The 27,905-nt window shown below is 34.2% G+C and overlaps 1 protein-coding gene across 2 annotated transcripts in view; it reads left to right on the forward strand.

Annotated features, from left to right (window-relative positions):
* The first annotated feature begins 709 nt into the window (after positions 1 to 709).
* The window catches only part of LOC145674975 (TOX high mobility group box family member 3-like), a 515,956-nt gene continuing 488,760 nt past the window's right edge, over positions 710 to 27,905 (forward strand). Inside the window, exon 1 of one of the 2 annotated variants that reach the window (XM_081745294.1) lies at positions 710 to 1,344. In XM_081745294.1, the coding sequence (XP_081601420.1) occupies positions 1,276 to 1,344 (69 nt within the window). In that variant the 5' untranslated portion in view covers positions 710 to 1,275. Of the gene's footprint in view, positions 1,345 to 2,614; positions 2,638 to 27,905 lie in introns of those variants that run through there. The other variant, XM_081745297.1, reaches the window with a different exon arrangement.

Raw genomic sequence — 27,905 nt, forward strand, 5'->3', positions numbered from 1 at the left:
AATGTATTTGTGAGCTGATTCTGTTGCTGTATTTTGTTAGCGTGTCCGTATATAGTAGATACGTCGTGTTTGATGTTGATATATTTTTACCATACGTTTCTCTCGATATACTCACGTGGACAATGCTGGGCCCTTTTTTTTTGCCCATCTTGTCGAATGATAGTGCGATTTCGGTGGCACATAGGGAAAAATATTACTTGTATCGATCGAGATTTTTTTTTATTAAAAAAGAAAAACAGGAGGGGCTGAAATGGTTCCCTGTCCGGGACGCTTGGAGCTACCTGCTGCTTCCCGTAACACCTCTCCCGCGATTCCCCTTTTCTCATACCTGTTCTGCGCATGGAAGGGGAATGCGGTGCGGGAAACTCCGGTGTACGAAGAGAAAGAGAGAGAGAGAGAAAAGAAGATAAGGGGAAAAAATCTCGGATTCTTCGTCTCGTTGTGGCCACGAGACTGGACAAGATGTTACGAATTCCTTTTTCTCTTTTCGTTTTAAACAACAAATAATAATAAAAAAGAAAAGTAGAAATGGTGTACAACATTCTTCAGTTGTTGTAGTTTGTTCCCCACTCGGCGCGGGACGGAACGAAACTGATCGTTTTGTGCGCAGCCTTTTGAGGAGGGGGAAGTCCACACGATAGACACTGCTGGAGGGGGCGCGAACAGCTGCGGGAACAGCCAGGAGCGAACAATAACCAGTGTAGTGAGTGATGAGTATTTCGCGGTGCACAGGGGAAGGTGGAACATCGTTGCGGAGACTTTGTGACTAGGAATCCTCGCTGCTAGAGTCTCGCTTTCGAAACGTAAATAAGAGTTTGTTGTCATCAGTTGATAAAAATTGAAACTGAGTTCTCTTGTTGTGTGAGTTAAGCATGAACATACTTTTTAACTGTCTGTTCCCCAATAATACGGGGACTTAAAAATCAAAAGAAAATAAAAATATAAGTTCTTATAAAACGTGAAAGAAAAAAAAGTGAGTGAAAAATTTGTTGTGCCCAAAGTGAAGAACAAGTGTTGTTTATATCTCGTGTTGGTTTTGAAACCATCATCTGACTGTTGTTCAGGTTGTTTTGTTCTGGCCCCTATTGATTAAAAAAAAAAAAAAAAAAAAAAAAAAGCCCACCCCCTGTGCGAACTGATACCAGAAGACTGGTATTATAATTAAGAAGAGACTTTAAGAGAAGTTATAATAGTTAGTCAAGAAATTTTTGAAGGACTGTTGTGTGTGGCAGATTTTTGTTTTGCCGTACACAAATCTTCGTTGTTTTGTTGATTATGGAGGCAACTTATTGTATCGGCAGTGATGTAGACGTGTGCAGAATGTTTGACCAATATCTTTACAAGGTAAGGAAACATTAAATTATATATAAGCGTGTGTGTGTGTATTATAATATAATAAAAGTGTATCTTAGTTGATACTTAGATCAGTTAATGGTTTCCATTTTTTTTATGCTGTTAATTGCTCGAAAACCCGTACGGAGTCGTGTATGCTTTCAAATTTTGTAGTCCTGAAGGGTGATTGATGGCTATAAATTTGCACTGTACAAAATTCTTTATTATTATTATTATTTCAGTTTCTTTAGCGGGGATTTGTATTCAGAATTTCATTTACGAAGAATTAAATATGCTTTGCCACGACATAGCAACATGAAACTTGTCACGTTATGCGGTTTAAGGATTCGTGATTGTGGTGGGGTTGATGCCACGTGTCGTAAACTTAATTGGAAAATTAAAAGAAATCCCACTTTTTTATCAGTTTAATTAAGGGTCTTTGTTATATAGTCATACATCTTACTGTTGTCCAATATGTGTTTCATTCATGAAATAAGTATAAGATACATGGAAATGAAGTTATTTAGCTTCACATCTTCATATCTTCGAATCTGTAAGTGTACGGATTATTTATTTTTTTATGTACAGCAGCACTGTTGGTTTTCAAGCGTTTATTTACATTGGATAACCCCACCAAAAAAAAAAAAAAAAAAACGTCGATTAAATTGAGAAACTAGGAGTTTACTAGGACTCAAACCGAGAACCCGATGAATCAAGTATGAAAACGATAAACTTAAGTTAACTTTTCTCAAAGTATTACGAGATTTACAAGTTTTTATTTATTTATTTATTTATTTATTAAGATTCAGGTGTAGGAGATGAATAAGGAGTTGCTGAGAAATTTGATAACAGTTTCTTGGTTGTTTCCGCCTTTTCTAAATCGTTTGCATGTACTTTTCGTTGTTTGTTGACGATGCAGTACTATTCAACATTACATAAGTAAAAGAATACAAGAAATGGACTCTGAAGGAAAAGAAATGACAGGAAATATCTCGTGAACAATTTTCGTGAAATGATGGCGTAGAGATCGATTTTTCTGCTGTATTCCAGAGATGTTGTTTAGGAGTGTTGGTTAGACCCCTTTTTCCTCCCCACCATTTTTTATGCTAGGGGTGCCACTGCGCAACGGGATTGGGATCGAGGGGTGTCTTGCGTCGTCCTGGGGGGGAAGCCTATAGGTTTTTAGGGAGGTAGTGGTGGTAGTGGTGCTGATGGTGGGGTAAAAATCTTGTAGAAACCCCCTTTCTGTGTGCGACTGTTGGTTTCATCAGCTGAGTTGGACTGCGCGCGTGGACTCGTCACGAGGTAAGTGAATACAACAAATACGATGGATAGATACCGGTGCTATGAAGTTTTAAGTTAACAACTTATGTAATCTTATCGGGATTCTTGTAAGCATTGTAATGTTTCTTAACAAGGTAAACAAACTGTTCCAAAGTTAAGGCACAAAGTTATTCGTATATATAGCATATAAAAAGTACAGTTTCAGAAATTTCATTTGATAACTGTGCTGTCAATAATCTTCCTAATAGTTTCATTAATAAGTAGTTTTCTTAATTTATAATATTATCACATAATATTGATGTAACTAGAAGATATTTAAGTACCGTGATCCTCAACTAAACTTTTCGTCTCAGTGTAGCAGATACATTATCTGTTTTTCATACGTCCATTAGTTATAGTCTTTTTGGCCCCCTCTCTCTTTTTCCTTCCAGCATACTTTTTTTTCACACCATCAAAATGAAATTTCTTCTTATTGCTGCTTTGTAAGTATCTCCAATCTTATCCTTTTCTTTTCTATTATTTCTATCGTCTTCGTTGGCCCTCTGTTCTACCGAGCTGTTTTCTTCATTCTTCCCCACATCCACATTTTGAAAGCCTTCAGTCGTTTTTAATTGCCATGTTCCCACTCGAGAATTATAAGTATAGTTGAATATTATTTTCAGTTGAGCTGATTTTGAGTTTTAACGTCCTTCTTCAGCAGCGAGGCTATATGAGACGTGGACTTACTGATTAACGTGGAATCCGAACCACATGAGCTCTCGCCAGGAATCGAACCCGGGTCTATTCACGTCAAAAGCGCGTACGTTAACCGCTTAGCCACGAATATTATAGTTCAGAAGAGGATATAAGGCTTCAAACATGGATCAGCTACTTGTGATTCAAATAATCTCTTGTTCGACCCAGAATCTTTTGACTAGTTTGTGGTGGCCAGTATCGAGTTCGTGAGTTATTATTATTATTATTATTATTATTATTATTATTATTATTATTATTATTATTATTATTATTATTATTATTATTATTATTATTATTATTCAAGTTCTGCTATCTTTATATCATTTTTTAAAATTTTTATTCAGCCACATATATCATCTGTTTCATAACTTTATAAGACATAATCCAGGAACAAATTAAATATATCGTTTTATTTTAAACATTTGGAAGTTTTGGACAAAAAAAAAATCAAGATGTTACGATATACGTTTTGTACTAAGAAAAATCGTGTTAAAAGAACAATTGTTTTCAATCAACAGTACAATTTGGCTTCTTGTGATCTGTTAATGATATAACTAGAATTGTTGTAAAATATGCCTTCACAATGTCAAAAATACGAAAACTGACGATATATACTAAGACACAAGTTTTCAGAACCGGAAGACAATTATATCGTAATAATTACAAAATTCTTTTGATTTATATGGTACATACAACATTACATTGTTTTCTTTCTGAACGGTAACATTGTTCTTAATCAGTTCAACATACATATCTTACAAACATTGAAGTTAAATGTTATATGAAAATATAGAGGAGGGAGAATGCAAAACACTCGTCTCCCGAGTTGATGAAAGCACAGAATTGTGTTCAGTAGCTGTTGAAATCAATTGTAGATTGCGTAGATAAACTTCTTATAAAGTCTGTAGTAGATTTGTGCACCGAGGAATCTATTGTTATCGTGATTTTCTTTCAGTGTTGTAGTCCGGGTTCGATTTCCTGTAAAGACAGACATTCTGGAGTTAACGCAGCATAGTAAGTCAGTTGGAAAGCTGAACTCTGATCTGAAAATAATAATAATAATAATAATAATAATAATAATAATAATAATAATAATAATAATAATGTTGGAAGGCGTCACGTTCACCACACATCACATAGTTAAACTTGCGCCATCTAGCTGGGCATAGTCGTGTTTAGGGTATGTCGGCAGGAAGTTTAGTGTGTTTTATTCTAATAGTTTATTATTTATTTATTTACTTATTTTGAGAGAATGTGTGCAAACCAAAACCACACAAAAATCTTTACGTGACATGGCTTTATTTATATATATATATATATATATATATATATATATATATATATATATATATATATATATATATATATATATATATATATATATATATATATATATATATTACAGTTTATTTCCGTGGTGAAATGACATATTATTATTATTATTATTATTATTATTATTATTATTATTATTATTATTATTATTATTATTATTATTATATCAATTCTAAGTTTTACATCTTCGTATACTTGGTACGTAAGCAAGAATACGTTGTACTGAAATTCTTGCCTAGCTAATTTGTTTATATAAATGTTGAAAGAAATTTTGTTCGGAAAAGTTACGTGATTTTTCCTTTTCGTGGCTTAGTAAACTTGAAAATTGACCTTTGATATTTTGAGAAAAACTGGCATGCTACTTTTTTCTCTACCTCACCATAAGATTTGTAAGCAAAATAAATATCTGACCAAGATACTTGTTATTGATAATATGTTGCAATTGTTTGGTAATACAAGAGGTCACTGCATTAAATCAGATACTTTATCTGTCTGATAAATGCAGTAATATATTGTCGGAATTGTAACAAAAAATTATTAATAATAATTCTTTGTTTTAGTCAGATTTCAGTTTTGGTAGTTACATGGTGTTCCGAAGATGGAATAAAGAGCATTCAGATTATATCTTTCTCAAAGGTTGTTATTTCTTACAATATACATTTCGCAGAATAACCAAATTTTCATTTATTTATTTATTTATTTTTAATTGAAAGCATTGTTTCGTATTTGTTCTTTGGAACTGGGACAAACCGTAATATTTGCGTTCGAAAGAAAGTATCCTTACCTTTGGTTACATTTTGTGAGACAAATTGCTAATCTCTTATATAATAGGAATATATTACAGATTAAGTACACTGTAAAAATAAAACATGCTTGAGACAGTTTATCTGGAGAAAATATGTAAAACTATGTTCCAAAGTATTTATAAAATGCTTCAAGGGTAGTTTATCTCAAAATACTCTATCTATGAATATTGAGATTTCAAAAAATTCTAATTTGAAACTCTGAAAAATCCTTCTGTGAATTGATGGACACCTTAATTACATTCAACACCAACCAAAAGCCGAGTTTCCGTGTGACTTTGTGGATAGCGTACGCGTCTTTGGTGCGTGAGATGCAGGATTGATTCCCGCTGAGAGCTCATGTGGTTCGGCTCCTACGTTAATTTGTAAGTCCACGTCTTATATAGCCTCGCTGCTGAGCGAAACGCGAAACTTAAATCAATCCCAGCTAATCACAAGCTTTATTCGTTACTAATTATTTCTTCAATGAACGTATATAATTGTGTCGATTAATCACAACAATCTCCAAGTATAACAAATAAGAAAACTTAATTAAGTAAATCTGATATTGTACCAGGAAATTTAACTCTTCAAAATAAATTCCATGGCCTCTAAGACAACATTAACATGAAAAACATAACTATGCAGAAACAACACTTAGCCTGATATAATTTGATTCTTGATTACAGCGACACGTTACGAGCACTTCTTGAAAGTTGTTGGAATACCTATTGATTTATCAAATGTGGATATCTATCTACATAACGATAAGAATCTATGGATGTTTACACATAGGAAATAATACACTAATTTGAACAAGACCTGAAATTACGTTTCTTGATTTGTAGTATTGCTGAATGGTCTATCAAGCGTTAGTCCTTGGTTCGACTAATGGTTATGGCTTCGCAATAGAAGGAGTCTTTTTCTCGTCAATTTTTTTAATAAGGATTGTTACAACACTCCTTCGTAACTTCCAACTTTGCATTAAGTTTCTACTTTGGGGGGAATCCTACACAAAGATATATTTCCGAGAAGTTTCTATGGAGACCTCTTCTACGTGATATGTATGTATATTTATTTATCAACATAACAGGCAGATGCCCAATTACAGTGTTGAAATATTACAATATATTTTGGCTTTCTTCCTTAGTGGATTACAGAACATGGCATATATATCTATTTTATTGTTTCCCACATAATTTGTTATAGACCGAACATATTCTCCAGAATGCTGACTTCAGCATTATGTTTATTTTAGCTTTTTTTTTTTTTTTTTTTTTTTTGTAATAGAAGAGACCTGTATTGTTAGTTCTAGATCTAACCGAAGGAACAGGGAATTTTGATGTTGACATAAAGTTCGAGCAATCGAAGTCATTTGAAACTATTTTTTTCGAGAAATTCCAGATCGGCAATGTTATGCCTTTGTTGTAATGAATAAATATTGTCTACCAGTGGGCTTCAGTTTTCTGATTGAACTTTTTCAAAATGTTAGCGATACTTTTGTTGCCTTGTTGCCTTAAGCATCTTAAATGTTATTATCCGAAACATGTTCGCTGAAAAATTAATATGCCAACATTGAACCGTACTCAAATACAGAGCTTCACTTGAGATCAGCGAAGTTAAGCAGAGGGAAAGTTGGTCGTTGTACATACTCACCAAACTGGTATTGGGATTACAGTGCTAATTTTCGTGAAGACAAATGGGGAGCCATGTGAAAGAAAGAGCTAGTGAACTCCGGTCTAGAAAGCCAGCGTTAACGGTGCGACAAGACCACAGGTCACTCCAAAGGCTGAATAATTGGCCCTGGTCTTTAAGAACTTTTGCACCTGTTTTAAGGACGTAATAGTATGGAGTTCATCTTTATGTAACCTTCTGTCTATATGTTTACTGTAGAATCACTAATATTTTACAGTAAAATTACAGCGAACCGTTGACAAACGATCTTCTATTGCATCCTTAAAATTACATCAATTCGAATCTTCAGAAATGCAGTTGATACTACAATAAACAATGATCGATTATTATTATTAAAATAAAATTCAGTTATATTTCTCATGTTACATTGAATTGTAATTTAATAACAACAATTTTAAGCCAGCTTATTTGCCAGTTATTCTTGGTATTTTTAATTGAAAAATCGTACGCCACATATTTTGCTGATCATTTCATTATAATGCAATTAATGCGACAGAAAAGTGATAAACAGATAATAATGTAATGGATTATCTATAGGATATATCAAGTGATTTTATATGCATTATTAACAGAAAATCACTTAACTCGTTTCTATGCTATTTGCTGTGTCATACACTGAAAAAAAAAATGTATTTAAATAGCCAAATATCAAAGTAAAACCTTTCATTTTGTTTTACACAGCACCTGTTGATTTACATTTCCGTAGATTAAATTACAAAATTTCCTGTTTTTCTTACAAATTTACAGTAAATTTATAAGAAAATATATTTTTATTGATAAAAATTAATTTTACCCCAGTAATTTTACTTTATAGGGGTAAATTGATTTACACAAAAGATTGGCAAACAGATTGCCGTCTTTTTTTGTAAATTTACGTACGAAATTTTTTACACTGTAAATGTAAGTAATCTTCGGAAGGTAGGTTTATAAAATGTATTTTACTAATGCATGACAGTGTAGAGAGACACAATAATGTTTCTTAGCTGTAAAACACAAAATAATATTAACATTTTGGAGAACGTAGCGGTACTAAAATATTCAAAGTGCTTGGAATTAGACTGTTAAGGGTTTGGGAAATATTTTTAGTTGTAAATCACAAGGCAATATTAACATTTAGGGGACATATTGATATAGAAATGCTGTGAAATAGCGTGTTAAAAGTTTTGGAAATGTTATTTTCAGGTATAAGATATAAAACAAGATTAACTTCTGGAGAACATTGTGGTATGTGTAAATTCCGATCAAGTAAAGTAACAGGCTGTTTTTTAGTCTTCCCTTATAGCCCCCAAAATAGCAGATAATGTCATAAATGTTGATCACTATAATTTCTGCACTCTATGGTTGTCTTTAAAACCACTATCAATTTATTTCGTAACATTTTCTAAACATGAAACGGCCTAGTTTTTTTTTTAACTTTATTTTTGAAAGCACCATATCAGCAAAAGCGATATCAGAGCACAACAGACATATGTCTTATTTATTGCATCTTGTACACTTTTGGAATTGATAGTAAATTCGTAGAAATGGGAAAAGAATTACTGACAAAAACACGCACGTAATTTTCGTTCATCACAAAAACTATATGGTCCTTACAAAACTTAAAACAGATTTTTTTTCGTGAATGGAATTCAGCAGTAACTTTTGTACGGTATACCACAACGTTTTAAGTTTCTAGTGTAAATTTTATTGTATTATATTTGCTGCACATATTTTTATATAACTTACTCCTGACAGCATTAAATGAACAATGAACTATATCTTAAAATCTCTTAATAGATGAAACTTTTCTAGTTTTGTTACGCAAAGTAAAAAAGAAATTAGAAAAGATTAGAATTTTCAGAACTGGATTTTAAAGCATGTGTTACCGAGACTAAAGTTATTTTATATTCCTGTTAACTTAATTCGTAATGCACGATACGAAGGTCTCTTAATGGCGTGTGAATATGAGAAACCACACCAAAATGATGTTTACTTGAAGAATATGAAAACCTACACCGACAATACATTTTAGTCCACTGTGTGGTTAATTTGTATGAAATACAAGATAGGCAAAGAAATTGATTTTATGCAATAAAGATATATCAATCTACTTCTCGATTTTGTAGAAGTATTTGAAGTGTTTCACTTTGTACAGTTTAAATTTGCAAAGTTGTTATTTGCTAGTTATTACAGTAAGGAGTAACAAACATGTTATATGTGAGAAAAATGGGTAATGTAATTTTAAATCTACAGATCAGATACAAAATCTATGTTTAGGCTAATACCAAGGATGTATATTTCACACCCCTCTATTTTTTTCGTTCTTCCGCAAAACTGAATCTAATTGTAAATTAGATGGTTTTGGCTTACAATACTTCGGGCTCCAACGAAAAGATTGTGGTGTTGTATAATCAACCCATTATCCCAAAATATTTCAAATAACTTTCGACTACTTATAATTCCAATGACACATTTTACATTATTGCAACTTTGGTCAATATGCATCTACCTAATTCATTCATATTCATTGGAAATTTGCAGTATTTTTAGGATCCTAAATTTTTTTAGGGCTTCTATGATATTTTATTTCATATCATAAGTTAACTGATTGTTGTGCGAACTTCATATAGTCACCGAAATAAAACTTCGTATAGTGTCTGTATACTTGCATCATTTTTTCCCTCTTCCATCACCAACATTAAGGATTAAAGAAGAGACGTACTAGCATTTGGAAAACATTGCGGGGTTGAAATTCCAAATTTTTATGAAATAGAATGGTAAGAGTTTAGGAAATTTGACTCTGTTCCATAGAACTTCGTATATTCTAATACCACCGTTTTTTTAAATATATATATATATATATATATATATATATATATATATATATATATATATATATATATATATATAAGATTGCCTTGTGTTTTACAACTCAAAAAATCCGAAACTCTTATCCTTCTATTTTTTAGCACTACGTATATTATAACATCGCTTTATTCTACAAATATTAATATTGCTGTGTGTTTTACAGCTGAAAATAACATTTCTAAAACTCTTATCTTTCTATTTCAAAGCATTTTGTATCCTAATACTGCTACGTTCTCTGAACGTGAATATTACTTCGTATTTTACAGCTTAAAAAAACATTTACAAAACTCTTACCATTCTATTTTATACATTTGTATATTCTAATATCGCCATGTTTTCCAAATAGTAATATTCTCTTGTGTTTTACGGCTAAAGATAAACATTTCCAAAATTGTTACTACTCTTTCATAGTAAGGGCATATTAAAGCGTAGTAAGATATTTGTATATCCTAATATCGCTGTTTTCTCCGAAATGTTAATGTTACCTTGTTTTACAGGTGAAAATAGCATTTCCACAACTCTTTCCGTTTTACTTTATAGCACTTTGTACATTCTAATACCATTATAGTCTATTCTACAAATGTTAATATTACCTTGTGTTTTACAGCTTGAAATCATATTTCCAAAACTCTTTCTATTCTACTTTATAACGCTTTATAGGTTCTAATACCATTATATTCTACAACTGTTAATATTACCTTGTGTTTTACAGCTGGAAATCATATTTCCAAAACTCTTTCTATTCTACTTTATAGCGCTTTGTAGGTTCTAATACCATTATATTCTACAAATGTTAATATTACCTTGTGTTTTACAGCTGGAAATCGTATTTCCAAAACTCTTACTATTCTACTTTATAGCGCTTTGTAGGTTCTAATACCATTATATTCTACAACTGTTAATAGTATTACCTTGTGTTTTACAGCTGGAAATCATATTTCCAAAACTCTTACTATTCTACTTTATAGCGCTTTGTAGGTTCTAATACCATTATATTCTACAAATGTTAATATTACCTTGTGTTTTACAGCTGGAAATCATATTTCCAAAACTCTTTCTATTCTACTTTATAGCGCTTTGTAGGTTCTAATACCATTATATTCTACAACTGTTAATGGTATTACCTTGTGTTTTACAGCTGGAAATCATATTTCCAAAACTCTTACTATTCTAGTCTATAGCGCTTTGTAGGTTCTAATACCATTATATTCTACAACTGTTAATATTACCTTGTGTTTTACAGCTGGAAATCATATTTTCTAAACTCTTACTATTCTACTTTATAGCGCTCTGTAGGTTCTAATACCATTATATTCTACAAATGTTAATATTTCCTTGTGTTTTACAGCTGGAAATCATATTTTCAAAACTCTTTCTATTCTACTTTATAACGCTTTATAGGTTCTAATACCATTATATTCTACAAATGTTAATATTACCTTATGTTTTACAGCTGGAAATCATATTTTCAAAACTCTTTCTATTCTACTTTATAACGCTTTATAGGTTCTAATACCATTATATTCTACAAATGTTAATATTACCTTGTGTTTTACAGCTGGAAATCATATTTCCAAAACTCTTTCTATTCTACTTTATAACGCTTTATAGGTTCTAATACCATTATATTCTGCAAATGTTAATATTACCTTGTGTTTTACAGCTGGAAATCATATTTCCAAAACTCTTTCTATTCTACTTTATAACGCTCTGTAGGTTCTAATACCATTATATTCTACAAATGTTAATATTTCCTTGTGTTTTACAGCTGGAAATCATATTTTCAAAACTCTTTCTATTCTACTTTATAACGCTTTATAGGTTCTAATACCATTATATTCTACAAATGTTAATATTACCTTGTGTTTTACAGCTGGAAATCATATTTTCAAAACTCTTTCTATTCTACTTTATAACGCTTTATAGGTTCTAATACCATTATATTCTACAAATGTTAATATTACCTTGTGTTTTACAGCTGGAAATCATATTTCCAAAACTCTTTCTATTCTACTTTATAACGCTTTATAGGTTCTAATACCATTATATTCTACAAATGTTAATATTACCTTGTGTTTTACAGCTGGAAATCATATTTTCAAAACTCTTTCTATTCTACTTTATAACGCTTTATAGGTTCTAATACCATTATATTCTACAAATGTTAATATTACCTTGTGTTTTACAGCTGGAAATCATATTTCCAAAACTCTTTCTATTCTACTTTATAACGCTTTATAGGTTCTAATACCATTATATTCTACAAATGTTAATATTACCTTGTGTTTTACAGCTGGAAATCATATTTCCAAAACTCTTTCTATTCTACTTTATAACGCTCTGTAGGTTCTAATACCATTATATTCTACAAATGTTAATATTTCCTTGTGTTTTAGAGCTGGAAATCATATTTTCAAAACTCTTTCTATTCTACTTTATAACGCTTTATAGGTTCTAATACCATTATATTCTACAAATGTTAATATTACCTTGTGTTTTACAGCTGGAAATCATATTTTCAAAACTCTTTCTATTCTACTTTATAACGCTTTATAGGTTCTAATACCATTATATTCTACAAATGTTAATATTACCTTGTGTTTTACAGCTGGAAATCATATTTCCAAAACTCTTTCTATTCTACTTTATAACGCTTTATAGGTTCTAATACCATTATATTCTACAAATGTTAATATTACCTTGTGTTTTACAGCTGAGAAGCGTTGTGGTTTCCCTCTAACCTGTCAGGAGTTCGCAAAAATAACTTCGTAATTTAATCTTCTTACGACTATCCGTAGACAACGTGCAAAATAGCAGTAAGATACAAGTTAGCCATATCTTATTTCTTAATGATGAATTTAATTATTATTTCCTGTAAGCCCTGGGTTACCATCTTCTTTTGTGTACCTTAAATTGCATTATAATGAAATGATCAACACAATATAAAGATATTATTTCCATATAAGACCAAAGAGTGATAGAGAGTCATAACTAGGGATGCGCACGAGACAAGATTTATGGCTGTCTCGACTCGAAAATGTGCTGTAAAAGCGATGTCTCGACTCGAAAAATGTATATTTCTTTATTGGAAGAGCCGTGTCTCGACTCGAATTTTGTCCGGAAAATCCTGTCTCGACTCGTCTCGTGCGCATCCCTAATCATAACCATCCATTTACACTCGCAGTTTGTTGTACAAAAATGTAATCTTGGGTCATAGTTAATTTGTTTCTTTTTCTTTTCTTTTTTCTTTTTTTGATTTTTCTCTTCCAGGCAAGCTTGCTTTCGTCATTTTCTTGCTGGTTTGGTTGAGCAGCCCGATAGGTATCGTCTTTTTTGCTCATAAAAAAGAACAAAGTACATCAAAGAAAGATATGATCCACCAATATGGGCGATTTAATACATTTTGACTGTATATAGCCGTATGAATACAATAAAAGTACGCAATACATACATAAGAATATTTTCTTTTTCATTCAAGCCATACTTCAATCTCTGTACGATTAAGTAATTATACGCTGAAAACCGGTAGATTATATTCATGATAATACCTATTAAAATATCGAACGTTCTATAATGGGATTTACAACATTGTGTTTATTTATTTATTTTTATTCCAACTATGTTTTGCTTCGTTTATCACCAGGTTCTTCAAGGAAACATATAATATACGTATGTAGAGTTTTGTATTTAAAAGCTGTTGATTTTAACTCTTCTTTTAAATGTATATAACGACAGCCTATATTACCGTCTTTGCCTAAAATAAATAGCCAATGAAACGAACATTCGTAAAGAAGTAAGTAACCGAACTCGATGTTAATTCAGGATAATTTTGGAGGTAGATTTGACAGCTCCGTTGATGAATTGCTGTTAGAGGGAGCTATTTGAATGACATAGAAACATAACCTCCTCTGCATATTACGTGTAGGCTTATATAAACCTTCAACTACGAATATAAAACCGTAAACGTTTACCTTACTTAACCTGGGTAGCCTCTATTAAAAATCCAACCACTATAAACCCCTGCGCCTGAGGAGTGAAGATGTGATCGAGAAACAGGTTATATCATTAAAATAGGGCCAGTAAATCGACAATGCCAAGTCTGAATCTGAAGACAATTCTCTATAACTATTTTCGGTAGGAGGCATCGATACCGGGCCCGCGATATTTTTATTTCATTTCATTTATGTACTCCTTCCAACCAATACATGGTATTTGGAGTGTATGGTATTGGCTCTTGTAGTATTTAACGAGACAAACTCAACGATACCAAGCGTTTTGAAAGTCAAGCTCAGAATCTTGGCAACGTAGAGAAAATTGGTGTTGAGTCTGGTGAGAGAGGAAGTGTATTCATATAGGACCCATGATGTTTTGGTTGATTCTTGTAGTACTTCGACGGGACAGACAAAAAGATACCAACATCTTTGAAATCTGAGCTCGAAAACATAGAGAAAATTGGTGTTGAATGCGGGAAGGTTAAAGGGACTCTATATGGGACCCGACCATACAATACTTTTTTTAGGAGTCCAGTTGCTGCCTTTAGAGCTCTTTTGAGTAAAATTGAAAAATGTGAAGTGTGTAAGTCTTATACTGAGCCCTCTCGCCCTCTGCTTTCAAAGAAAGTTGAGTTGAGTTGATTTTAGTTTAGCGTCCCTTTCAGCAGCGAGGCTATATGAAACGTGGACCTACTGATTAACGTGGAATCCGAACCATATGAGCTCCCGCCGAGAATCGAACCCGGGTCTCCCACGTCTCAAAAGAAAGCGTCCAAGTTAACGCTTATGCTTACAAACATAACGCACACACAAACTCACGAACGGGACAGAATCAATTAAATCTACTTTTTCTAAACTAGATCTAAAAAAAAAGTGGGTGGAACGTAACGCGTAACTTTTCTGGCATAAGTAAAGAAACTGTAACGCGTTGCATTTCTCAACCAAGTCAAAAATTTACAACGTGTTACTTTCTTTTGAGACGCTTATCCAACATTTCTTCATATTAACATCTCTAAAATTCTATTTCTTAGAGTTTTTTTCGTCTCACTCTGCAGTTACAGCACATTAGTCCTAATTTTACTAATCCAAAATTAACATTTGATGTGCATGATCGTGGGCGTCCATAATACCACTTCCGAAGCGAAGACTTTAGTCGGTCATATAGGCTATATATAGTCGGTCGGTCATACTAGAGTCCCATTTAACCGAATTTCATAAGATCTATAGTGCTTCGGTTGAACGAAGATTCGGTTAAACAGGTTGTAGTGTTGGCCTATATACAATAACATATAATTTATCATTTTACAAGGTTATCTGAGAACTCAGCGAGTAATGTACCGGGTGTGTCAAAAGTCCAGAGTCATAAGCCAACTCTGTTATGAGTAAAAGTACGAAGAAAATGTGTAAAACTTTTTCTCAAATAGCTCTAATACCGATAAAACCAAGAATATCACACGAATAATGTGTCTATGTAATGGTATAAGTAAATGAATTAATTACATCAATATTAATTACACAATGAATACTTCAGATTCTATAAAAACAGCGTAAAACGTTAAACATGTCTAGAACTTTCGTCCGGTTCTAATAAATCATTGTAAATAAATCTACATATTTTTGGGTTTTTAGCGGCTCCGTAAAGAAAGTGTTTTAAATTTATCTTTGTCTGTCATGGGGACTGCAATACTTTGTATCTCAAACTATCGACATGCGATTCTCAGATTTAGAGTTATCACTTTAGATTTTCTGGTCATTACCACTGTCATAAAATCAGCTTAAAACTCGTTTTGTCTGCCCGACATTGTGTGCGTAACGATTTGTATTTCGACAATTGAAATGGTTATTCAGATTCAGATTCAAAATTATCACGCTCGATTTTCTAGTTGTTATCAGTGTCATAAAACCAGTTTAACACGAAAATAGGATAGGGGGTATCAATATGGGGCTTGTAATGTTTTGATTGGAAGTTGTTGGAAATAGGTGCTTTTGCATCTAAAATGCTAGATTTTTTTTTTAAATCTCACCAACAGTTTGTGCTCCCTACTGGTAAGGCGTGCTATATTAAATGAAGGAACGAAACACAAGAGCACGAATAAATAACGGTGAACGTGAACATTGTTGTATGAGGGAACTTGAAACCTCAAATCCATTTTCGAACAATGTCGTATTGTTGGTATGGCGATGGCCTCAGGGAGCAGCCTGCTGAAATGGCAAGAATTCCGAAAGTCGTGTAGATTTCCTCCCCAAATTCTACATCGATATTTCCTCCCGACTATGAATTTCAAAAGTGTTGGGATCTTTTTGTCTGTCTTGTTGAGTACTAAAAGAATCAGTCAAAATATCGCGAGCCCTATATCTATTTCCTCTACCCTATTTTCGTTCAAAACATACGTGTCGTTACATACACAATAACGGACAGAAAAAAGCGAGTGTTAAACCGGTTTTATGTCACTGATAACAAACAGAAAATCTAGAATGATAATTTCGAATCTGAACTCCGTTTTTCATGTCGAAATGCGTTACACACAAGGTCGGGCAAAAAAAAGGCAAGTTTTAAGTTGATTTTATGACAGTGATAACGCCAGAAAATCGAGAGTGATAATTCCAAATCTGAAAATCGCTTTTCGATAGTTCTTTGCATTCTCGAGATACAAGATACTCCGGGCACCGTGATGGACAAAGATAATTTAAATTTAAGACATTTTCCTTACAAGTAGCTAAAACCTCAAAACGTTTTGGATTTATTTACAATAACTTCTTGGAACCGTCATGAAAGTTCAAGACATGTTTAATATTTTACGCTGTTTTTATGGAATATATATAAGTACTTCATTTGTGTAATTAATTCATTTACATATACCATTACATGGACACATTATGCATGCGATATTCTTGGTTTTATCGATATTAGAGCCATTTGAAATAAAGTTTTCGATCGTTTCCTTTTTTAAGTGTAAAACGAAAGTGAAAATTCTTGTAGAGCTCCTCCGTGGGTAAGCGGTTAGCGCACGCAACTTTGGCATGGTAGACCCGGATTCGATTCTCGGCGGGAGCTCATGTGGTTCGGATTCCACGTCAGACAGTAGGTCACGTTTTATATAACCTCGCTGCTGAAAGGGACCTTAAACTCAAAATCAACTCAGATCAACTCAAAATTATTGTACACTTTTTAAATAAAACTATATTTGTTTTGCAGAGAAATGGTTGATATAGCCTAAAGATTTTGATGTTACATTTTATTTATACTCTTTCTTTCCTTGTAAAAACAATTTAGTTCTATCATTTTTGTGTGAGAACTACTTAACAATCACTTGTCTTTTCGGGTGCAGCACAGTAGCGTCATTTTAGATTTGGCTTGGGGGGAGGGGGCAAGACCCCTTCATATGAGTAAAATTTCGCGTTTTTCACTGACTTACTACTATTCTATTGATAAATCTATATAAATCTCAAACTTAGGGGGGCAAATACCCCTCCCTGCCCCCTAAATGACGCTCCTGGTGCAGCATAACACCAGTTCAATATTACATAAAGTATTGCACTTTCCAAGAAAAATTTCTGAGTGCTCGCCTGCTAATGCTGTTAAAATTATTCGAATATTGGTTATTAGTGGAATATTCTAATATTCGTTTTCGGATAACCAATATTCGAACAATACATTATTCAAATTTTAACAACATCTAATTTATACCATGTTTACGTGGAACATTTGGAATGATCAAAACTGATAGAGAAAGCACGAAGTTATAGCACTTTTTTTTCTTTTTCGAGATTAAGCCTTCTTGTGTAAGTACTGTGCTTCAGACTTGGCCATTTTGCATCGGGGCCACTTTCACTAATCTTGATAAGGCTCGTGATCAATAGAGCTCGGATTCATTCGGGCTCGGGCTCAGTATTCTCAAGGGACTCGGGTTCACTCAGGTTTGTGTTCAGTGACTTCATTCGGGCTTGGGTTCACTCAGGCTCACGTTCATTAACCTAGTTCTGTCTTCGACTCACTATTCTCAAGGGGTTCAGTTCACGCAGGCTCACGTTCAGTAGCCTCGTTCGGTCTTAAACTCAGTGTTCTCAAAGAGCTAAGTTCACTCAGGCTCATGTTCAGTAATTTCATTCGGGCTCGAAGTCATTCAGGCTCACATTCACTAACCTCATTCGGGCTCGGACTCACTAGTCTCAAGGGATTCACTTCACTCAGGCTAACGTTCAGTAACTTGATTCGGGCTTACATTCACTAACCTTATTCGGGCTCGAACTCAGGATCACGTTCACTAAATTGATTTAGGCTCGGAGTCACTCAGGCTCACGTTCACTAACTTCGTTCGGGCTCGGAGTCCCTACTCTCAAGGGACTCACTCACTTCACTCAAACTCACGTTCAGTAACTTCATTCGGGCTCACGTTCACTAACCTCATCCAGCTCGGGCTCGCACATACTAATGAGTTATCTAGCCTCAATAGTGCGTGGGTTCACACTCACTCAGCTTGGGCTCTCTGTTCCCGATGAGGCTCACGCTAACTCGTTGAGGTTCACTGTCTATAATCTCAGTGGGTCTGACGCTCACTCGGGCTTGGGCTTACTGAGGCGTGCGCTGACTAACTTCATTCGGGCTCGGACTTACTAGCTCCAATTGACTTCGGATGGTCTTGCTACCCTTATTTGGGCTTGGGCACACTCGGGTTCGCGTCCACTAATCGCAATGAGTCTAAAGAATTTGGACATCTCTGATGTGCTTTCAAGATTTTTTCAAGGTTTTTCATATATAAAAAATATGGTAGATATATCTGTGTAAGTTATACGTATGTTTTCTGTGAATAATTTTCAGTGAATATTTAGCTATTTACCTTTCCCATTACCCAAACTGATATTCTATGAAGAAGCAATTTTATGTTGTATGTTCTATAGTATTTGTACGAGACATACAGATTTGTAATGATACAAATATTTTTTTTCTAAGCGAAAACGAAATGTACTGTATCTTTTTGGCATATTGATACATGTTAGGATAGCAGATACCACTTTTTGTATCTAAAACAAACAAGGTATTACTTCAAGTAACTCTACAATGAACTAGAGTTAACCAATGAATGTCCACTACTACTCTCTTTCCACAGTCAATCTTTATTTGACTTATACCGAAACCACAAGCCACTATAATTATACTTTAACCTTCCTGTATTCCACAAAATATTCGAATTACGTAAGCCACCTTGGCATTACATTAATATATTAATATTTTCAGCCACTTATAGCTCCAATCAAACACATAAACAAGCACATCCACTTATGGCTCATATTCCACATACAAAAATAACTTCAGCCACTTATGGCGCCATTCCTACATGTACACAAATATACACAATTTATGTTACATGGTAACGCCCTTCATTTTTTCATACAATCTCTCAACATCTTGTCTGCTTATTCCTACGAAACACCTTGTCCGATATTTTTAAATACTGCCCAAGCTTAACTCATAAAACCCTAACAATACACCAACTTAACCATTATTGTTATTTTCAGTGAAATTGTGTAGAAGATTACATTTATAGTATTGTCATAAGCAATCATATTTTCCCCTTTTGTTGTGGTTAATAGTTTTTGTATTATTTCCTTATAGTTGGGAGGTAACTTTCCTATGTATATTGATCGTACGTTTAACTAGTCAATATTGTTATCAAAATGGTCATCTATTCCGCATAGTTTCGAGGTCACCATAATGTAGAGTATATTTTTCGTTTTCTACGTTTATGACGTAAAAAAAAAAAGTCTTATTCCTGAAGAATGTTCTTTATTCCCCAGCTGCGTTTTCACTTTTCAAACATACTGTGAAAAACAAAGAATTGTTCAGTTCTTCTACAGAGTTAGTTACTAAAACATGGTATGTTCACAACTGGGAATGTCCACGGAAACAGGGACAAAAATTCATGAAAGAAATATAGTTATAATTTTTAGTCAAGTTGTTCTTTTGATAAAAATATAGTTGTATGTAGCTGGCATCATTAATTGTTTTTCAGAGAATAACTATTTTCTTTTCTTTTTTTTTTTAACCTTTAATCTACTAAGTTTTAATGTTGATTATGCTATACAAGCTTTATTTATTATTAACATAGGTCTTATTTTTTTCTGTCGGTATCCCAAGTAAAATTTCATATAACTGATGAAACCTTTTCTTAAAGTAAAGTTCAGTGTTCAACTTAGTTAAACTGTGCTTATTTCAAATTATTATAAATGAATGTTGCTTATACTTAATAATAAAAGATCGTTGACAAATGTAACGTGAGTTACCCGACTCTGTGCATATTCCACTAAAATAAATAGTCATAAAATGTAAATAAAAATTTAATATTTTTGCCATAATTAAATTGTGTGTGTCTCTATCTTACATCGTAATTTCGTGCACATAGCTCTGCGAGCACAAAAGAAAATGTACTGAAAAATCTCAGGTTCTGAATGTAGGGAAAAAATTTGTAACGTGAGTTACTATATTATTTTCTTTTATCCTAGGTTTGCTATATAATATAAATGACGATATTTGGTAATTATCTGTATAAATATGACAGCTTTCCTTTTTTTAAAAAAGCAGAGCTTTTAAATGTATTTGTGGTTAGTATTCTTCAAAATATACATTACGTAACGTGAGTTACCATGGACATACCCAACTGTAATCGAGCGGGTCAAGGGTGGTCTGCCGGTCAAGTGCTCGGTGAGCTCTCCCCTTTATACGTAACACTCTCTAAAATATATACTGTATTTAGTAATTATTATTATTATTATTATTATTATTATTAATCAGTGGCGTATTTACGATTTTGTTTCGAGGGGCTTAAGCCCGAAAGCCCCCTAAATACGCCACTGATAATAATAATAATAATAATAATAATAATAATAATAATAATAATAATAATAATAATAATAATAATAATAGACTGGAAGAAGACCCGACATCAATGTTATTAATAAAATTGACCAAGAGGTAATTCTCATAGATGAACACCTATAGCAGGACCAACAAGAGATGGTCTCTGACGTTTCTTACCACATGCGGACGGACAATGCAACCCCTATGCTAGTACTAGTATTACCAACCACGATTCCTCTGGGTTACACCATTAATTAAATTGTCATTATATATAGATGCACCGAAAAAAAAAACCTTGACACGTGAATAGTGGCAACGTCACTTCGAGCTATCGGAGACCTTCTCTTACTGGCCCTGCTATAACTCGAGTAAAAGAGGATATTCTTTCCAATTAATCGTTGTAAAAAGAAGAGGTAGATTAAGAAAGTATTCTTAATGGTGGCTCAGTTGTAGACCACTTATCTCTGGTGCGTGGGGTCCGTGGTTCGTTCCCCGCCCAAATAAATTTGTAGTGAGCAACAATTATGTCCTTGGGTTTTCTTGGGGGTACTCCCGTTTCCTTCCACATTTTTATTTCACCGATTTTTCCTTCATCATTCCCGCCGTAACCTTTTAAAATTTTATCGAGTATTTTTACACGGATCTTCATTATTCGATTAAAAATGTATACCTACAAATAAAGCTTTTCACTTAAGCTGTAGTTTTTTTTTTTTTTTTTTTTTTTTTTTTTAAGCCTGGAGGCATTGTAGAACACGTTACGTGTGGTTTCACGTCTTTCTGCGTCGAGACATAGGGGACGATGACGTAATAATTATTAAAAAAATGTTAGACCTATTTTTATTATGTTTTGACGGGCTTACTTCAGCATCTAGAAGAACGAAATTTTGCGCACAAATTCAGTGGGTCCCTTAGTATTTTTCAGATTTGTTTCAGTTGTCTGCGTTAACACTAGGGGTCCAGAGGGGCAAAAAGAAAAAATGATTTTTTTAAGAAAAATCTCTTTTTTGCGCGTCAGATACATGATGGAGACAAGTAAATGGCACCGTTCGAAAGGCTATTCTATTCTGAAGAGAATGGGGTACGAGTCATGATCCTAGGATAAATAAGGATAATGCTGTAGTTCATGACTGAAAGTCTAGAATTTACCTTAAAAGAGCCAAAAGTTAAAAAGGTTAATCATCCGTCTCCCTTAGCCTAAAGGATATAATTGTGCAGGGGCGGATCCAGGATGGACTTCTGGGGGGGGGCGGTAGGTTGTAATACTGCTACTTAAAGCTACTTTTAAGAGCTCCAAACACTGGGATGGGTTATATTTATATATATAAAATAAGAAAGTTTCCTCTTCTGGGGAGGGGCGTTCGCCCCTCTGGATCCGCCACTGTAATTGTGGAACGTTAAACTGAAATATTTCACTTCATTTTCAATAACTAATTAATTATTGAAAATTAATGATGTATGCACATGGTTAATTGCTTGGGGGAGGCTGCAAAGCCTTTACGTAGCCACGTAAATGAAGTAATAAATAAATAAATTTTATGCCTTGACATCTTGTAATTCAAAACAATTATATAATGACAGTGAAAGCTTATCATCTTCTATTTCGGGATCAAATTTTGAGAAATTACTTACGATAAAAACTTGCTGTAAACTATAATAGTACATCATTATCAAAAATCATCGCGTAGAATAAAATAATTTTTCCATGATAATTCTGTTCACAATCGGTGTTTTGTTCTCGCATCATTATATATCTATATCTATCTATCTATCTATCTATCTATCTATCTATCTATCTATATATATATATATATATATATATATATATATATATATATAAGGGCGGATCTAAGGGGGGGCTACGGGGCTATAGCCCCCCCCCCCTTGACGCTCAGGTTTACACTGGATAAAATGGGCTTCAATTCTGCTTTACACTGGATAAAACGGCAAATTATGGTTTAGCCCCTCCCTTGATCATATCCTGGATCCGCCACTGTATATATATACATATAGGTTCTCGCAAGAAGGATGGCTACGGAAGATTTACTTTCTCTTTAAAGAATGTGATATCGAAAAATAAAAAATAATGTTATGTGTAAAATATCATTAATCGTCATCACATTTATGCTTGAGATAATTAGACGACATGTTGTAGATATAAAGCAAAATCCTTTTTTTACGCAGAGCTTATATCACCTCCTGAAAAACACGATACTCCACGTGAAAGATATTTACATGGTATGTACTATATTTACGGCTGGTGTTAAAAAGATACTTAATATTGATGATAGGGTCAACACAAGAGATAAGCCTGTATTCCGGCAGACAAGCGGAATACAAATCTTCGAAGCAGCAATAAGCTCTTGATATGATCAGCAAACACTGCGTTAAGAGTTACGGCACAGTTCTCCCACGTACGCGACGGACATGAGTCAACACGAAAATTGTGTTTGCATTACGAACGTTATGTTACAAGACGGGGGAGGGTAAAGAATTATTAAAAAAAGAAAAACAGAAGAAACAGATATTAAACAAGGAAAGGAAACTCTTTCTCCGACTTGAGTTACTCTTTTTTAAACACTGTGGGACGTATAAATTCTCATTCAAATCATATTGTTTGTTAGCCTTCTGAGGGCGTTAGCCGTATTAATCATTTTCCGCTTGTCACTCTTTTTCTTTCTCTCTCAGTATGATGTTTCTTTGGTTCTGGCTTCCATGTTATTTTCTTCTCTTTGGGTAAAGAAAGTTAGTTGTTATTTTGCATAACACTAAACACTATAGTACTTAGATCAAACTTCTGTGGATTTTTCTATCATTTTTTTTAAAAAAAATATTGTTATTTTGAGTTCTTTTGCGTCATCGTCAGATGTTGCCAGATTTCCGTGTAGCGTTAAAGAAACACTTCATCTAGCAATTTTGGGGTAAATATATGCGAGGATAAGTCAAAAATTATCAGCAATGTAGGTCTAACTTTTCTTACATTGCTCATACTGACCTCTGTTCTCGTTTATTTTATTGTTAAACTATTGTGGATTGTTCATACTGACCTCTGTCCTAGTTTATTTTATTGTTAAGCTATTGTGGATTGTTCATACTGACCTCTGTCCTAGTTTATTTTATTGTTAAGCTGTTGTGGATTGTTCATACTGACCTCTGTCCTAGTTTATTTTATTGTTAAGCTATTGTGGATTGTTCATACTGACCTCTGTCCTAGTTTATTTTATTGTTAAGCTGTTGTGGATTGTTCATACTGACCTCTGTCATCGTTTATTTTATTGTTAAGCTGTTGTGGATTGTTCATACTGACCTCTGTCCTAGTTTATTTTATTGTTAAGCTATTGTGGATTGTTCATACTGACCTCTGTCCTAGTTTATTTTATTGTTAAGCTATTGTGGATTGTTCATACTGACCTCTGTCCTAGTTTATTTTACTGTTAAGCTATTGTGGATTGTTCATACTGACCTCTGTCCTCGTTTATTTTATTGTTATGCTGCTGTGGTGTTTGATCCTAATTCCTCCATTTGTCTTCCTTTTGTTCCAGATAGATCATGGTCGCTCCATTAGAAATTTGCATCACAGAGGAACAACGAGAAGTGATCCGGTTTTTGTGGTCGGAAGGTGTATCAGGGGCCGCAATCCATCAAAGACTTTCGGCGCAATACGGGGACAGTGTCTTGCAGCAACAAAGTTTCTACGAATGGATTGAACAATTTTTAAAATGGTCACACGCACGAGAAAGTGTTACGCACGAGAAAGGAGCCGTAGATGGTCCTAACACTTGTGTGACCATTTTAAAATTGTTAAATCCATTCGTAGACACTCTGTTGCTGCAAGACACTGTCCCCGTATTGCGCCGAAAGTATTTGATGGATTGCGGCCCCTGATACATCTTCCGACCAATGCTCATTGTTTCTCTTTGGAGCGGCCATGATCTATCTACAACAAAAAAAGACAAATAAAAAAAATGGAACCAAACTTTCATAGCATGACGACAACAGCATAATAATAAAATAAACGAGGATAGAGATCAGTATGAACAATCCACAATTGCTTAACAATAAAATAAACGAGGACAGAGGTCAGTATGAACAATCCACAATTGCTTAACAATAAAATAAACTAGGACAGAGGTCAGTATGAACAATCCACAATTGCTTAACAATAAAATAAACGAGGACAGAGGTCAGTATAAACAATCCACAATAGCTTAACAATAAAATAAACGAGAACAGAGGTCAGTATGAACAATCCACAATAGCTTAACAATAAAATAAACGAGGACAGAGGTCAGTATGAACAATCCACAATTGCTTAACAATAAAATAAACGAGGACAGAGGTCAGTATGAACAATCCACAATAGCTTAACAATAAAATAAACGAGAACAGAGGTCAGTATGAACAATCCACAATAGCTTAACAATAAAATAAACGAGGACAGAGGTCAATATGAATAATCCACAATAGCTTAACAATAAAATAAACGAGGACAGAGGTCAGTATGAACAATCCACAATAGCTTAACAATAAAATAAACGGGGACAGAGGTCAGTATGAACAATCCACAATAGCTTAACAATAAAATAAACGAGGATAGAGGTCAGTGTGAACAATTCACAATAGCTTAACAATAAAATAAACGAGGACAGAGGTCAGCATGAACAATGTAAGAAAAATTATAGCTACATTGCACATAATTTTTGACTTACCCTCGAATGTTAGCGAGTTAAATGAATAGACATTGTATGACTTTACTTTTTTGTTCAGTACACATGGTCCCAGATTTGATTCTTAGTGCTACCCCAGAATTTTCATTGTTGACCCAGAATTAATTGATTGGTTGAACTTTAGCGTTCCTTTTCAGCACCGGGGGTATAAAACACGTGGACCTACAGTGTAAGGTGGAATCTAAGCAGTTGGCTCAATGTACCGTTCTCTTCCCAAATACCCTCAAATTTCAATATTCTTCCACGTGAATCAAACTTGTAATAAACAGAATAGAGGTTCTCCCGTTAAACTAACTTAGTCAGTCAAATCTAAAAGGAAAATGTCTTGAGTCTAGTCTTGTTGTAACGACACACTGCTTGCGTTCACACTAAACTCCTTCGATCAACTAAGTCAGTGAGGGGAAAAATATCTTCGGTTTAGCCGCTATTGTAACGAACACAGTACTGAAGCTCCCGTTAAACTTCCTTAGTCAACCAAATCTGAAAGGAAAATGTCTTGGGTCTAGCCGCTATTGTAACGAACACAGTGGTGAAGCTCCCGTTAAACTTCCTTAGTCAACCAAATCTGAAAGGAAAATGTCTTGGGTCTAGCCGCTATTGTAACGAACACAGTGGTGAAACTCCCGTTAAACTTCCTTAGTCAACCAAATCTGAAAGGAAAATGTCTTGGGTCTAGCCGCTATTGTAACGAACACAGTGGTGAAGCCCCCGTTAAACTTCCTTAGTCAACCAAATCTGAAAGGAAAATGTCTTGGGTCTAGCCGCTATTGTAACGAACACAGTGGTGAAGCTCCCGTTCAACTTCCTTAGTCAACCAAATCTGAAAGGAAAATGTCTTGGGTCTAGCCGCTATTGTAACGAACACAGTGGTGAAGCTCCCGTTAAACTTCCTTAGTCAACCAAATCTGAAAGGAAAATGTCTTGGGTCTAGCCGCTATTGTAACGAACACAGTGGTGAAGCTCCCGTTAAACTTCCTTAGTCAACCAAATCTGAAAGGAAAATGTCTTGGGTCTAGCCGCTATTGTAACGAACACAGTGGTGAAGCCCCCGTTAAACTTCCTTAGTCAACCAAATCTGAAAGGAAAATGTCTTGGGTCTAGCCGCTATTGTAACGAACACAGTGGTGAAGCCCCCGTTAAACTTCCTTAGTCAACCAAATCTGAAAGGAAAATGTCTTGGGTCTAGCCGCTATTGTAACGAACACAGTGGTGAAGCTCCCGTTAAACTTCCTTAGTCAACCAAATCTGAAAGGAAAATGTCTTGGGTCTAGCCGCTATTGTAACGAACACAGTGGTGAAGCTCCCGTTAAACTTCCTTAGTCAACCAAATCTGAAAGGAAAATGTCTTGGGTCTAGCCGCTATTGTAACGAACACAGTGGTGAAGCTCCCGTTAAACTTCCTTAGTCAACCAAACCTGAAAGGAAAATGTCTTGGGTCTAGCCGCTATTGTAACGAACACAGTGGTGAAGCTCCCGTTAAACTTCCTTAGTCAATCAAATCTGAAAGGAAAATGTCTTGGGTCTTGTTTTATTGTAAGGATATAATGCTGGGGTTCTCAATAAGCTCCCCCAATCAGTCAAGTCAGTGATTGGAAAATAACTTGTCTAACTCCTATTGTAACGAATGCAATGCTGAAGCTCCCGTTAAACTCCTTTAGTCAGTCAAATCTAAAAGGAAAATGTCTTGAGTCTAGTCTTGTTGTAACGACACACTGCTTGCGTTCACATTAAACTTCTCCGATCAATTAAGTCAGTGAGGGGAAAAATATCTTCGGTTTAGCCGCTATTGTAACGAACACAGTACTGAAGCTCCCGTTAAACTTCCTTAGTCAACCAAATCTGAAAGAAAAATGTCTTGGGTCTAGCCGCTATTGTAACGAACACAGTGATGAAGCTCCCGTTAAACTTTCTTAGTCAATCAAATCTGAAAGGAAAATGTGATAATGACACAATGTTAGCATTCCCATTAAACTCCTCTAATCAACCAAATCAGTGACGAGAAAATATCTTGGGTCTAGCCCCTATTGTAACGAACACAATGCTGTAACTCCGTTAAAATCTGTCAATCAATCAAGTGAATGAAAGGAAAATATCTTTCTTAGATCTAGCACAAAGCTATTGTAACGAGCACAAAGCTAGCACTCCCGTTAAACCCCCTTAGAAAATTAAATCTGAAAAGAAAATATCTTGGATCTTGTTTTATTGTAAGGATATAATGCTGGGGTTCTCAATAAGCTCCCCCAATCAGTCAAGTCAGTGATTGGAAAATAACTTGTCTAACTCCTATTATAACGAATGCAATGCTGAAGCTCCCGTTAAACTCCCT

Source organism: Thermobia domestica, chromosome 18 (assembly GCF_964235325.1).
Source record: "Thermobia domestica chromosome 18, izTheDome1.hap1.1, whole genome shotgun sequence".
Classification (NCBI taxonomy): domain Eukaryota; kingdom Metazoa; phylum Arthropoda; class Insecta; order Zygentoma; family Lepismatidae; genus Thermobia; species Thermobia domestica.